Raw genomic sequence first — 13,828 nt, 5'->3', positions numbered from 1 at the left:
ATATTGGGGGACCAGCAGCTGGGTCAGGATATTGGGGGACCAGTAGCTGGGTCAGGATATTGGGGGACCAGTAGCTGGGTCAGGATATTGGGGGACCAGCAGCTGGGTCAGGATATTGGGGGACCAGTAGCTGGGTCAGGATATTGGGGGACCAGCAGCTGGGTCAGGATATTGGGGGACCAGCAGCTGGGTCAGGATATTGGGGGACCAGCAGCTGGGTCAGGATATTGGGGGACCAGCAGCTGGGTCAGGATATTGGGGGACCAGCAGCTGGGTCAGGATATTGGGGGACCAGCAGCTGGGTCAGGATATTGGGGGACCAGCAGCTGGGTCAGGATATTGGGGGACCAGCAGCTGGGTCAGGATATTGGGGGACCAGCAGCTGGGTCAGGATATTGGGGGACCAGCAGCTGGGTCAGGATATTGGGGGACCAGCAGCTGGGTCAGGATATTGGGGGACCAGCAGCTGGGTCAGGATATTGGGGGACCAGCAGCTGGGTCAGGATATTGGGGGACCAGCAGCTGGGTCAGGATATTGGGGGACCAGCAGCTGGGTCAGGATATTGGGGGACCAGCAGCTGGGTCAGGATATTGGGGGACCAGCAGCTGGGTCAGGATATTGGGGGACCAGCAGCTGGGTCAGGATATTGGGGGACCAGCAGCTGGGTCAGGATATTGGGGGACCAGCAGCTGGGTCAGGATATTGGGGGACCAGCAGCTGGGTCAGGATATTGGGGGACCAGCAGCTGGGTCAGGATATTGGGGGACCAGCAGCTGGGTCAGGATATTGGGGGACCAGCAGCTGGGTCAGGATATTGGGGGACCAGCAGCTGGGTCAGGATATTGGGGGACCAGCAGCTGGGTCAGGATATTGGGGGACCAGCAGCTGGGTCAGGATATTGGGGGACCAGCAGCTGGGTCAGGATATTGGGGGACCAGCAGCTGGGTCAGGATATTGGGGGACCAGCAGCTGGGTCAGGATATTGGGGGACCAGCAGCTGGGTCAGGATATTGGGGGACCAGCAGCTGGGTCAGGATATTGGGGGACCAGCAGCTGGGTCAGGATATTGGGGGACCAGCAGCTGGGTCAGGATATTGGGGGACCAGCAGCTGGGTCAGGATATTGGGGGACCAGCAGCTGGGTCAGGATATTGGGGGACCAGCAGCTGGGTCAGGATATTGGGGGACCAGCAGCTGGGTCAGGATATTGGGGGACCAGCAGCTTGGTTAGGATATTGGGGGACCAGCAGCTGGGTCAGGATATTGGGGGACCAGTAGCTGGGTCAGGATATTGGGGGACCAGCAGCTGGGTCAGGATATTGGGGGACCAGCAGCTTGGTTAGGATATTGGGGGACCAGCAGCTGGGTCAGGATATTGGGGGACCAGTAGCTGGGTCAGGATATTGGGGGACCAGTAGCTGGGTCAGGATATTGGGGGACCAGTAGCTGGGTCAGGATATTGGGGGACCAGTAGCTGGGTCAGGATATTGGGGGACCAGCAGCTGGGTCAGGATATTGGGGGACCAGCAGCTGGGTCAGGATATTGGGGGACCAGCAGCTGGGTCAGGATATTGGGGGACCAGCAGCTGGGTCAGGATATTGGGGGACCAGCAGCTGGGTCAGGATATTGGGGGACCAGCAGCTGGGTCAGGATATTGGGGGACCAGCAGCTGGGTCAGGATATTGGGGGACCAGCAGCTGGGTCAGGATATTGGGGGACCAGCAGCTGGGTCAGGATATTGGGGGACCAGCAGCTGGGTCAGGATATTGGGGGACCAGCAGCTGGGTCAGGATATTGGGGGACCAGCAGCTGGGTCAGGATATTGGGGGACCAGCAGCTAGGTCAGGATATTGGGGGACCAGCAGCTGGGTCAGGATATTGGGGGACCGACAGGGCACCTGCGCTCTGGCCGACAGGGCACCTGCGCTCTGGCCGACAGGGCACCTGCGCTCTGGCCGACAGCTCACCTGCGCTCTGGCCGACAGCTCACCTGCGCTCTGGCCGACAGCTCACCTGCGCTCTGGCCGACAGCTCACCTGCGCTCTGGCCGACAGCTCACCTGCGCTCTGGCCGACAGCTCACCTGCGCTCTGGCCGACAGCTCACCTGCGCTCTGGCCGACAGCTCACCTGCGCTCTGGCCGACAGCTCACCTGCGCTCTGGCCGACAGCTCACCTGCGCTCTGGCCGACAGGGCACCTGCGCTCTGGCCGACAGGGCACCTGCGCTCTGGCCGACAGGGCACCTGCGCTCTGGCCGACAGGGCACCTGCGCTCTGGCCGACAGGGCACCTGCGCTCTGGCCGACAGCTCACCTGCGCTCTGGCCGACAGCTCACCTGCGCTCTGGCCGACAGCTCACCTGCGCTCTGGCCGACAGCTCACCTGCGCTCTGGCCGACAGCTCACCTGCGCTCTGGCCGACAGCTCACCTGCGCTCTGGCCGACAGCTCACCTGCGCTCTGGCCGACAGCTCACCTGCGCTCTGGCCGACAGCTCACCTGCGCTCTGGCCGACAGCTCACCTGCGCTCTGGCCGACAGCTCACCTGCGCTCTGGCCAACAGCTCACCTGCGCTCTGGCCAACAGCTCACCTGCGCTCTAGCCAACAGCTCACCTGCGCTCTAGCCAACAGCTCACCTGCGCTCTAGCCAACAGCTCACCTGCGCTCTAGCCAACAGCTCACCTGCGCTCTAGCCAACAGCTCACCTGCGCTCTAGCCAACAGCTCACCTGCGCTCTGGCCAACAGCTCACCTGCGCTCTGGCCAACAGCTTACAGATACAGTGCAGTTAGGCTGTGTGGGTAGACTAAGATTATACTTATTTGTCAAATGGATATATATATATATATATATATATAGTGGGTATAGTGGGTGAGTGGATATAGTGGGTATAGTGTGTGGATATAGTGGGTATAGTGGGTGTGTAGTGGGTATAGTGGGTATAGATATAGTGGGTATAGTGGATATAGTGGGTATAGTGGGTGTGTAGTGGGTATAGTGGGTATAGTGGGTGTGTAGTGGATATAGTGTGTGTGTGTGGATATAGTGGGTATAGTGGGTGTGTAGTGGGTATAGTGGGTATGTAGTGGGTATAGTGGGTATAGTGTGTGTGTGTGTATAGTGTGTGTGTGTGTGGTGGATATAGTGTGTGTGTGTATTGTGGGTATAGTGTGTGTGTGTGGGTATAGTGTGTGTGTGTGTGTATAGTGGGTATAGTGTGTGTGTGGGTATAGTGGGTATAGTGTGTGTGTGTGTGTGTGTGTGTGGGTATAGTGTGTGTGTGTAGTGGGTAAAGTGGGTACAATGTGCGAGGTGGGTATAGTGGATATAGTGGGTATAGTGTGTGTGTAGTTGGTAAAGTGTGTGTGTAGTGGATAAAGTGGGTACAATGTGTGAGGTGGGTATAGTGGATATAGTGGGTATAGTGTGTGTGTAGTGGGTATAGTGTGTGTGTAGTGGGTAAAGTGGGTACAATGTGTGAGGTGGGTATAGTGTGTATGTGTGTAGTGGATATAGTGGGTATAGTGTGTGTGTGTGTGTGTGTGTGTGTGGATATAGTGGGTATAGTGTGTATAGTGTGTGTGTGGATATAGTGGGTATAGTGGATATAGTATGTGTGTGGATATAGTGGATATAGTGTGGGTATAGTGGGTATAGTGTGGATATAGTGGAAATAGTGGGTATAGTGTGGATATAGTGGAAATAATGTGTGTGTGTGTGTGTGTAGTGAGTATAGTGTGGATATAGTGTAAATAGTGTGGGTATAGTGGGTATAGTGTGTGTGTAGTGGGTAAAGTGGGTACAATGTGCGAGGTGGGTATAGTGGATATAGTGGGTATAGTGTGTGTGTGTAGTGGGTACAATGTGTGAGGTGGGTATAGTGTGTGTGTGTGTGTGTATAGTGGATATAGTGTGTGTGTGTAGTGGGTATAGTGTGTGTGTGTGTAGTGGGTATAGTGTGGATATAGTGGAAATAGTGTGGGTATAGTGGATATAGTGGGTGTGTAGTGGGTATAGTGGGTATATTGTGTGTGTGTGTGTAGTGGGTATAGTGGATATAGTGGGTGTGTAGTGTGTGTGTAGTGGGCATAGTGGTTATAGAGGGTATAGCGGGTGTGTAGTGGGTATAGTGGGTGTGTACCGTAGGGGGATCCTGACAGCCAGATGGGCGGTGCTCCTTGGCGGGGCATCCAGGGGTGAGAGGTCAGGGGGGAGGGGTCGTGGGGCCAGCGGGCGGAGCCTCCAGTCACCATGAGGTTGGAGGTCATGAGGTTAGAGGTCAGGGCGCTGGACACCAAGGGAGGGTGCATCTGGGTGAACTCTGCCAGCTCCTTACTCTCTCTGATCACACACACACACACACACACACACAAAAACATTAATTCATAACACTATTTATATCCATCCTTGATATGGAGTGATAGACTGCACACACTTCAGGAACAAGAGAATCAACACAACCAGGGAATCAACCCCTAACCAGGGAATCAACCGCTAACCAGGGAATCAACCCCTAACCCAACCAGGGAATCAACCCATAAACAGGGAATCAACCGCTAACCAGGGAATCAACCGCTAACCAGGGAATCAACCCCTAACCCAACCAGGGAATCAACCCCTAACCAGGGAATCAACCCCTAACCCAACCAGGTAATCAACCCCTAACCCAACCAGGGAATCAACCCCTAACCCAACCAGGGAATCCACCCCCTAACCCAACCAGGGAATCCACCCCCAACACCACTAGGGAATCAAGCAAACACAACCAGGGAATCAACCCCTAACCCAACCAGGGAACCAACCCCTAACCCAACCAGGGAATCAACCCCTAACCCAACCAGGGAATCAACCCCTAACCCAACCAGGGAATCAACCCCTAACCCAACCAGGGAATCAACCCCTAACCCAACCAGGGAACCAACTCCTAACCCAACCAGGGAACCAACCCCTAACCCAACCAGGGAACCAACCCCTAACCAGGGAACCAACCCCTAACCAGGGAACCAACCCCTAACCCAACCAGGGAATCAACCCCTAACCCAACCAGGGAATCAACCCCTAACCCAACCAGGGAATCAACCCCTAACCCAACCAGGAAATCAACCCCTAACCAGGGAATCAAGCTAACCCAATCAGGGTATCAAGCTAACCCAACCAGGGAATCAACCCTTAACCAGGGAATCAAGCTAGCCAATCAGGGTATCAAGCTAACCCAACCAGGGAATCAACCCCTAACCCGGGAATCAAGCTAACCCAACCAGGGAATCAATCTAACCCCTAACCCAACCAGGGAATCAGGCTAACCCCTAACCCAACCAGGGAATCAAGCTAACCCAACCAGGGAATCAACCCCTAACCAGGGAATCAACCCCACCCGGGAATCAACCCCCAACCCCACCCGGGAATCAACCCCTAACCCCACCCGGGAATCAACCCCTAACCCCACCCGGGAATCAACCCCTAACCCCACCCGGGAATCAACCCCTAACCCCACCAGGGAATCAACCCCTAACCCCACCAGGGAATCAACCCAACCAGGGAATCAAGCTAACAGGTTATATATCTCTAACCACTACAGTTTCCTAACAGGTTATATATCTCTAACCACTACAGTTTCCTAACAGGTTATATATATCTAACCACTACAGTTTCCTAACAGGTTATATCTCTAACCACTACAGTTTCCTAACAGGTTATATCTCTAACCACTACAGTTTCCTAACAGGTTATATATCTAACCACTACAGTTTCCTAACAGGTTATATATCTAACCACTACAGTTGCCTAACAGGTTATATATCTCTAACCACTACAGTTTCCTAACAGGTTATATATATCTAACCACTACAGTTTCCTAACAGGTTATATATCTAACCACTACAGTTTCCTAACAGGTTATATATATCTAACCACTACAGTTTCCTAACAGGTTATATATCTAACCACTACAGTTTCCTAACAGGTTATATCTCTAACCACTACAGTTTCCTAACAGGTTATATCTCTAACCACTACAGTTTCCTAACAGGTTATATATCCCTAACCACTACAGTTTCCTAACAGGTTATATATCTAACCACTACAGTTTCCTAACAGGTTATATATCTAACCACTACAGTTTCCTAACAGGTTATATATCTAACCACTACAGTTTCCTAACAGGTTATATATCTAACCACTACAGTTTCCTAACAGGTTATATATCTAACCACTACAGTTTCCTAACAGGTTATATCTATAACCACTACAGTTTCCTAACAGGTTATATCTCTAACCACTACAGTGTCCTAACAGGTTATATATCTCTAACCACTACAGTTTCCTAACAGGTTATATATCTAACCACTACAGTTTCCTAACAGGTTATATCTCTAACCACTACAGTTTCCTAACAGGTTATATATCTCTAACCACTACAGTTTCCTAACAGGTTATATATCCCTAACCACTACAGTTTCCTAACAGGTTATATATCTCTAACCACTACAGTTTCCTAACAGGTTATATATCTAACCACTACAGTTTCCTAACAGGTTATATCTCTAACCACTACAGTTTCCTAACAGGTTATATCTCTAACCACTACAGTTTCCTAACAGGTTATATATCTCTAACCACTACAGTTTCCTAACAGGTTATATATATCTAACCACTACAGTTTCCTAACAGGTTATATATCTAACCACTACAGTTTCCTAACAGGTTATATCTCTAACCACTACAGTTTCCTAACAGGTTATATCTCTAACCACTACAGTTTCCTAACAGGTTATATATCTAACCACTACAGTTTCCTAACAGGTTATATATCTCTAACCACTACAGTTTCCTAACAGGTTATATATCTAACCACTACAGTTTCCTAACAGGTTATATCTCTAACCACTACAGTTTCCTAACAGGTTATATATCTAACCACTACAGTTTCCTAACAGGTTATATATATCTAACCACTACAGTTTCCTAACAGGTTATATATATATATATATCTAACCACTACAGTTTCCTAACAGGTTATATATCTCTAACCACTACAGTTTCCTAACAGGTTATATATCTCTAACCACTACAGTTTCCTAACAGGTTATATATCTAACCACTACAGTTTCCTAACAGGTTATATATCCCTAACCACTACAGTTTCCTAACAGGTTATATATCTCTAACCACTACAGTTTCCTAACAGGTTATATATCTCTAACCACTACAGTTTCCTAACAGGTTATATATCTCTAACCACTACAGTTTCCTAACAGGTTATATATCTAACCACTACAGTTTCCTAACAGGTTATATCTCTAACCACTACAGTTTCCTAACAGGTTATATCTCTAACCACTACAGTTTCCTAACAGGTTATATATCTAACCACTACAGTTTCCTAACAGGTTATATATCTAACCACTACAGTTTCCTAACAGGTTATATCTCTAACCACTACAGTTTCCTAACAGGTTATATCTCTAACCACTACAGTTTCCTAACAGGTTATATATCTAACCACTACAGTTTCCTAACAGGTTATATCTCTAACCACTACAGTTTCCTAACAGGTTATATATCTAACCACTACAGTTTCCTAACAGGATTTATATCTCTAACCACTACAGTTTCCTAACAGGTTATATCTCTAACCACTACAGTTTCCTAACAGGTTATATATCCCTAACCACTACAGTTTCCTAGCAGGTTATATATCTAACCACTACAGTTTCCTAACAGGTTATATATCTAACCACTACAGTTTCCTAACAGGTTATATATCTAACCACTACAGTTTCCTAACAGGTTATATATCTAACCACTACAGTTTCCTAACAGGTTATATCTCTAACCACTACAGTTTCCTAACAGGTTATATCTCTAACCACTACAGTTTCCTAACAGGTTATATATCTCTAACCACTACAGTTTCCTAACAGGTTATATATCCCTAACCACTACAGTTTCCTAACAGGTTATATATCCCTAACCACTACAGTTTCCTAACAGGTTATATATCTAACCACTACAGTTTCCTAACAGGTTATATATCTAACCACTACAGTTTCCTAACAGGTTATATATCTCTAACCACTACAGTTTCCTAACAGGTTATATATCTAACCACTACAGTTTCCTAACAGGTTATATATCTAACCACTACAGTTTCCTAACAGGTTATATATCTCTAACCACTACAGTTTCCTAACAGGTTATATCTCTAACCACTACAGTTTCCTAACAGGTTATATATCCCTAACCACTACAGTTTCCTAACAGGTTATATCTCTAACCACTACAGTTTCCTAACAGGTTATATATCTCTAACCACTACAGTTTCCTAACAGGTTATATATCCCTAACCACTACAGTTTCCTAACAGGTTATATCTCTAAACCCTACAGTTTCCTAACAGGTTATATATCTCTAACCACTACAGTTTCCTAACAGGTTATATATCTAACCACTACAGTTTCCTAACAGGTTATATCTCTAACCACTACAGTTTCCTAACAGGTTATATATCCCTAACCACTACAGTTTCCTAACAGGTTATATATCTAACCACTACAGTTTCCTAACAGGTTATATATCTCTAACCACTACAGTTTCCTAACAGGTTATATATCCCTAACCACTACAGTTTCCTAACAGGTTATATATCTCTAACCACTACAGTTTCCTAACAGGTTATATATATAACCACTACAGTTTCCTAACAGGTTATATATCTAACCACTACAGTTTCCTAACAGGTTATATATCTAACCACTACAGTTTCCTAACAGGTTATATATCTAACCACTACAGTTTCCTAACAGGTTATATATCTAACCACTACAGTTTCCTAACAGGTTATATCTCTAACCACTACAGTTTCCTAACAGGTTATATCTCTAACCACTACAGTTTCCTAACAGGTTATATCTCTAACCACTACAGTTTCCTAACAGGTTATATATCCCTAACCACTACAGTTTCCTAACAGGTTATATATCTAACCACTACAGTTTCCTAACAGGTTATATATCTAACCACTACAGTTTCCTAACAGGTTATATCTCTAACCACTACAGTTTCCTAACAGGTTATATATCCCTAACCACTACAGTTTCCTAACAGGTTATATCTCTAACCACTACAGTTTCCTAACAGGTTATATATATCTAACCACTACAGTTTCCTAACAGGTTATATATATCTAACCACTACAGTTTCCTAACAGGTTATATCTCTAACCACTACAGTTTCCTAACAGGTTATATCTCTAACCACTACAGTTTCCTAACAGGTTATATATCTCTAACCACTACAGTTTCCTAACAGGTTATATCTCTAACCACTACAGTTTCCTAACAGGTTATATATCTAACCACTACAGTTTCCTAACAGGTTATATCTCTAACCACTACAGTTTCCTAACAGGTTATATCTCTAACCACTACAGTTTCCTAACAGGTTATATATCTCTAACCACTACAGTTTCCTAACAGGTTATATCTCTAACCACTACAGTTTCCTAACAGGTTATATATCTAACCACTACAGTTTCCTAACAGGTTATATATCTAACCACTACAGTTTCCTAACAGGTTATATATATAACCACTACAGTTTCCTAACAGGTTATATATCTAACCACTACAGTTTCCTAACAGGTTATATATCTCTAACCACTACAGTTTCCTAACAGGTTATATATCTCTAACCACTACAGTTTCCTAACAGGTTATATCTCTAACCACTACAGTTTCCTAACAGGTTATATATCTAACCACTACAGTTTCCTAACAGGTTATATATCTAACCACTACAGTTTCCTAACAGGTTATATCTCTAACCACTACAGTTTCCTAACAGGTTATATATCTAACCACTACAGTTTCCTAACAGGTTATATCTCTAACCACTACAGTTTCCTAACAGGTTATATCTCTAACCACTACAGTTTCCTAACAGGTTATATATCTCTAACCACTACAGTTTCCTAACAGGTTATATATCCCTAACCACTACAGTTTCCTAACAGGTTATATATCCCTAACCACTACAGTTTCCTAACAGGTTATATATCTAACCACTACAGTTTCCTAACAGGTTATATATCTAACCACTACAGTTTCCTAACAGGTTATATATCTCTAACCACTACAGTTTCCTAACAGGTTATATATCTAACCACTACAGTTTCCTAACAGGTTATATATCTAACCACTACAGTTTCCTAACAGGTTATATATCTCTAACCACTACAGTTTCCTAACAGGTTATATCTCTAACCACTACAGTTTCCTAACAGGTTATATATCCCTAACCACTACAGTTTCCTAACAGGTTATATCTCTAACCACTACAGTTTCCTAACAGGTTATATATCTCTAACCACTACAGTTTCCTAACAGGTTATATATCCCTAACCACTACAGTTTCCTAACAGGTTATATCTCTAAACCCTACAGTTTCCTAACAGGTTATATATCTCTAACCACTACAGTTTCCTAACAGGTTATATATCTAACCACTACAGTTTCCTAACAGGTTATATCTCTAACCACTACAGTTTCCTAACAGGTTATATATCCCTAACCACTACAGTTTCCTAACAGGTTATATATCTAACCACTACAGTTTCCTAACAGGTTATATATCTCTAACCACTACAGTTTCCTAACAGGTTATATATCCCTAACCACTACAGTTTCCTAACAGGTTATATATCTCTAACCACTACAGTTTCCTAACAGGTTATATATATAACCACTACAGTTTCCTAACAGGTTATATATCTAACCACTACAGTTTCCTAACAGGTTATATATCTAACCACTACAGTTTCCTAACAGGTTATATATCTAACCACTACAGTTTCCTAACAGGTTATATCTCTAACCACTACAGTTTCCTAACAGGTTATATATCCCTAACCACTACAGTTTCCTAACAGGTTATATCTCTAACCACTACAGTTTCCTAACAGGTTATATATATCTAACCACTACAGTTTCCTAACAGGTTATATATATCTAACCACTACAGTTTCCTAACAGGTTATATCTCTAACCACTACAGTTTCCTAACAGGTTATATCTCTAACCACTACAGTTTCCTAACAGGTTATATATCTCTAACCACTACAGTTTCCTAACAGGTTATATCTCTAACCACTACAGTTTCCTAACAGGTTATATATCTAACCACTACAGTTTCCTAACAGGTTATATCTCTAACCACTACAGTTTCCTAACAGGTTATATCTCTAACCACTACAGTTTCCTAACAGGTTATATATCTCTAACCACTACAGTTTCCTAACAGGTTATATATCTAACCACTACAGTTTCCTAACAGGTTATATCTCTAACCACTACAGTTTCCTAACAGGTTATATATCTAACCACTACAGTTTCCTAACAGGTTATATCTCTAACCACTACAGTTTCCTAACAGGTTATATCTCTAACCACTACAGTTTCCTAACAGGTTATATATCTCTAACCACTACAGTTTCCTAACAGGTTATATCTCTAACCACTACAGTTTCCTAACAGGTTATATATCTAACCACTACAGTTTCCTAACAGGTTATATCTCTAACCACTACAGTTTCCTAACAGGTTATATATCTAACCACTACAGTTTCCTAACAGGTTATATATCTAACCACTACAGTTTCCTAACAGGTTATATCTCTAACCACTACAGTTTCCTAACAGGTTATATATATCTAACCACTACAGTTTCCTAACAGGTTATATATCTAACCACTACAGTTTCCTAACAGGTTATATCTCTAACCACTACAGTTTCCTAACAGGTTATATATCTCTAACCACTACAGTTTCCTAACAGGTTATATATCTCTAACCACTACAGTTTCCTAACAGGTTATATATATCTAACCACTACAGTTTCCTAACAGGTTATATATATCTAACCACTACAGTTTCCTAACAGGTTATATATCTAACCACTACAGCTTCCTAACAGGTTATATATCTAACCACTACAGTTTCCTAACAGGTTATATATATCTAACCACTACAGTTTCCTAACAGGTTATATATCTAACCACTACAGTTTCCTAACAGGTTATATATATCTAACCACTACAGTTTCCTAACAGGTTATATATCTCTAACCACTACAGTTTCCTAACAGGTTATATATCTAACCACTACAGTTTCCTAACAGGTTATATATCTAACCACTACAGTTTCCTAACAGGTTATATATCTAACCACTACAGTTTCCTAACAGGATTTATATCTCTAACCACTACAGTTTCCTAACAGGTTATATCTCTAACCACTACAGTTTCCTAACAGGTTATATATCCCTAACCACTACAGTTTCCTAACAGGTTATATATCTCTAACCACTACAGTTTCCTAACAGGTTATATCTCTAACCACTACAGTTTCCTAACAGGTTATATATCTAACCACTACAGTTTCCTAACAGGTTATATATATAACCACTACAGTTTCCTAACAGGTTATATCTCTAACCACTACAGTTTCCTAACAGGTTATATATATCTAACCACTACAGTTTCCTAACAGGTTATATATCTAACCACTACAGTTTCCTAACAGGTTATATATCTAACCACTACAGTTTCCTAACAGGTTATATATCTAACCACTACAGTTTCCTAACAGGTTATATATCTAACCACTACAGTTTCCTAACAGGTTATATATCTAACCACTACAGTTTCCTAACAGGTTATATATCTAACCACTACAGTTTCCTAACAGGTTATATATCTCTAACCACTACAGTTTCCTAACAGGTTATATATCTCTAACCACTACAGTTTCCTAACAGGTTATATATCTAACCACTACAGTTTCCTAACAGGTTATATATCTAACCACTACAGTTTCCTAACAGGTTATATATATCTAACCACTACAGTTTCCTAACAGGTTATATATCTAACCACTACAGTTTCCTAACAGGTTATATCTCTAACCACTACAGTTTCCTAACAGGTTATATATCTCTAACCACTACAGTTTCCTAACAGGTTATATATCTCTAACCACTACAGTTTCCTAACAGGTTATATATCCCTAACCACTACAGTTTCCTAACAGGTTATATATCTCTAACCACTACAGTTTCCTAACAGGTTATATATCTCTAACCACTACAGTTTCCTAACAGGTTATATATCCCTAACCACTACAGTTTCCTAACAGGTTATATCTCTAACCACTACAGTTTCCTAACAGGTTATATCTCTAACCACTACAGTTTCCTAACAGGTTATATATCCCTAACCACTACAGTTTCCTAACAGGTTATATCTCTAACCACTACAGTTTCCTAACAGGTTATATATCCCTAACCACTACAGTTTCCTAACAGGTTATATATCTCTAACCACTACAGTTTCCTAACAGGTTATATATCTCTAAACCCTACAGTGTCCTAACAGGTTATATATCTAACCACTACAGTTTCCTAACAGGTTATATATATCTAAACCCTACAGTTTCCTAACAGGTTATATATATCTAAACCCTACAGTTTCCTAACAGGTTATATATCTCTAAACCCTACAGTGTCCTAACAGGTTATATATCTAACCACTACAGCTTCCTAACAGGTTATATATATCTAACCACTACAGTTTCCTAACAGGTTATATCTCTAACCACTACAGTTTCCTAACAGGTTATATATCTCTAACCACTACAGTTTCCTAACAGGTTATATATCTCTAACCACTACAGTTTCCTAACAGGTTATATCTCTAACCACTACAGTTTCCTAACAGGTTATATCTCTAACCACTACAGTGTCCTAACAGGTTATATATCTAAACCCTACAGTTTC

At 43.0% G+C, this 13,828-nt stretch overlaps 1 protein-coding gene across 11 annotated transcripts in view; it reads right to left on the bottom strand.

Moving 5' to 3' along the window:
• The window catches only part of LOC110516613 (trinucleotide repeat-containing gene 18 protein), a 113,964-nt gene that overhangs the window by 60,911 nt on the left and 39,225 nt on the right, over positions 1-13,828 (bottom strand). For all 11 annotated transcript variants that reach the window (XM_036972251.1, XM_036972257.1, XM_036972249.1 and 8 more), the window contains one exon: positions 4,140-4,339. In XM_036972251.1, the coding sequence (XP_036828146.1) occupies positions 4,140-4,339 (200 nt within the window). The remainder of the gene's footprint in view (positions 1-4,139; positions 4,340-13,828) is intronic.

The sequence above is a fragment of the Oncorhynchus mykiss genome, unplaced genomic scaffold, assembly GCF_013265735.2.
Source record: "Oncorhynchus mykiss isolate Arlee unplaced genomic scaffold, USDA_OmykA_1.1 un_scaffold_130, whole genome shotgun sequence".
In the NCBI taxonomy this organism is placed as follows: domain Eukaryota; kingdom Metazoa; phylum Chordata; class Actinopteri; order Salmoniformes; family Salmonidae; genus Oncorhynchus; species Oncorhynchus mykiss.
The sequence above is the reverse complement of the archived record's forward strand: the minus strand, read 5'-3'. Positions and strand labels throughout refer to the sequence as shown.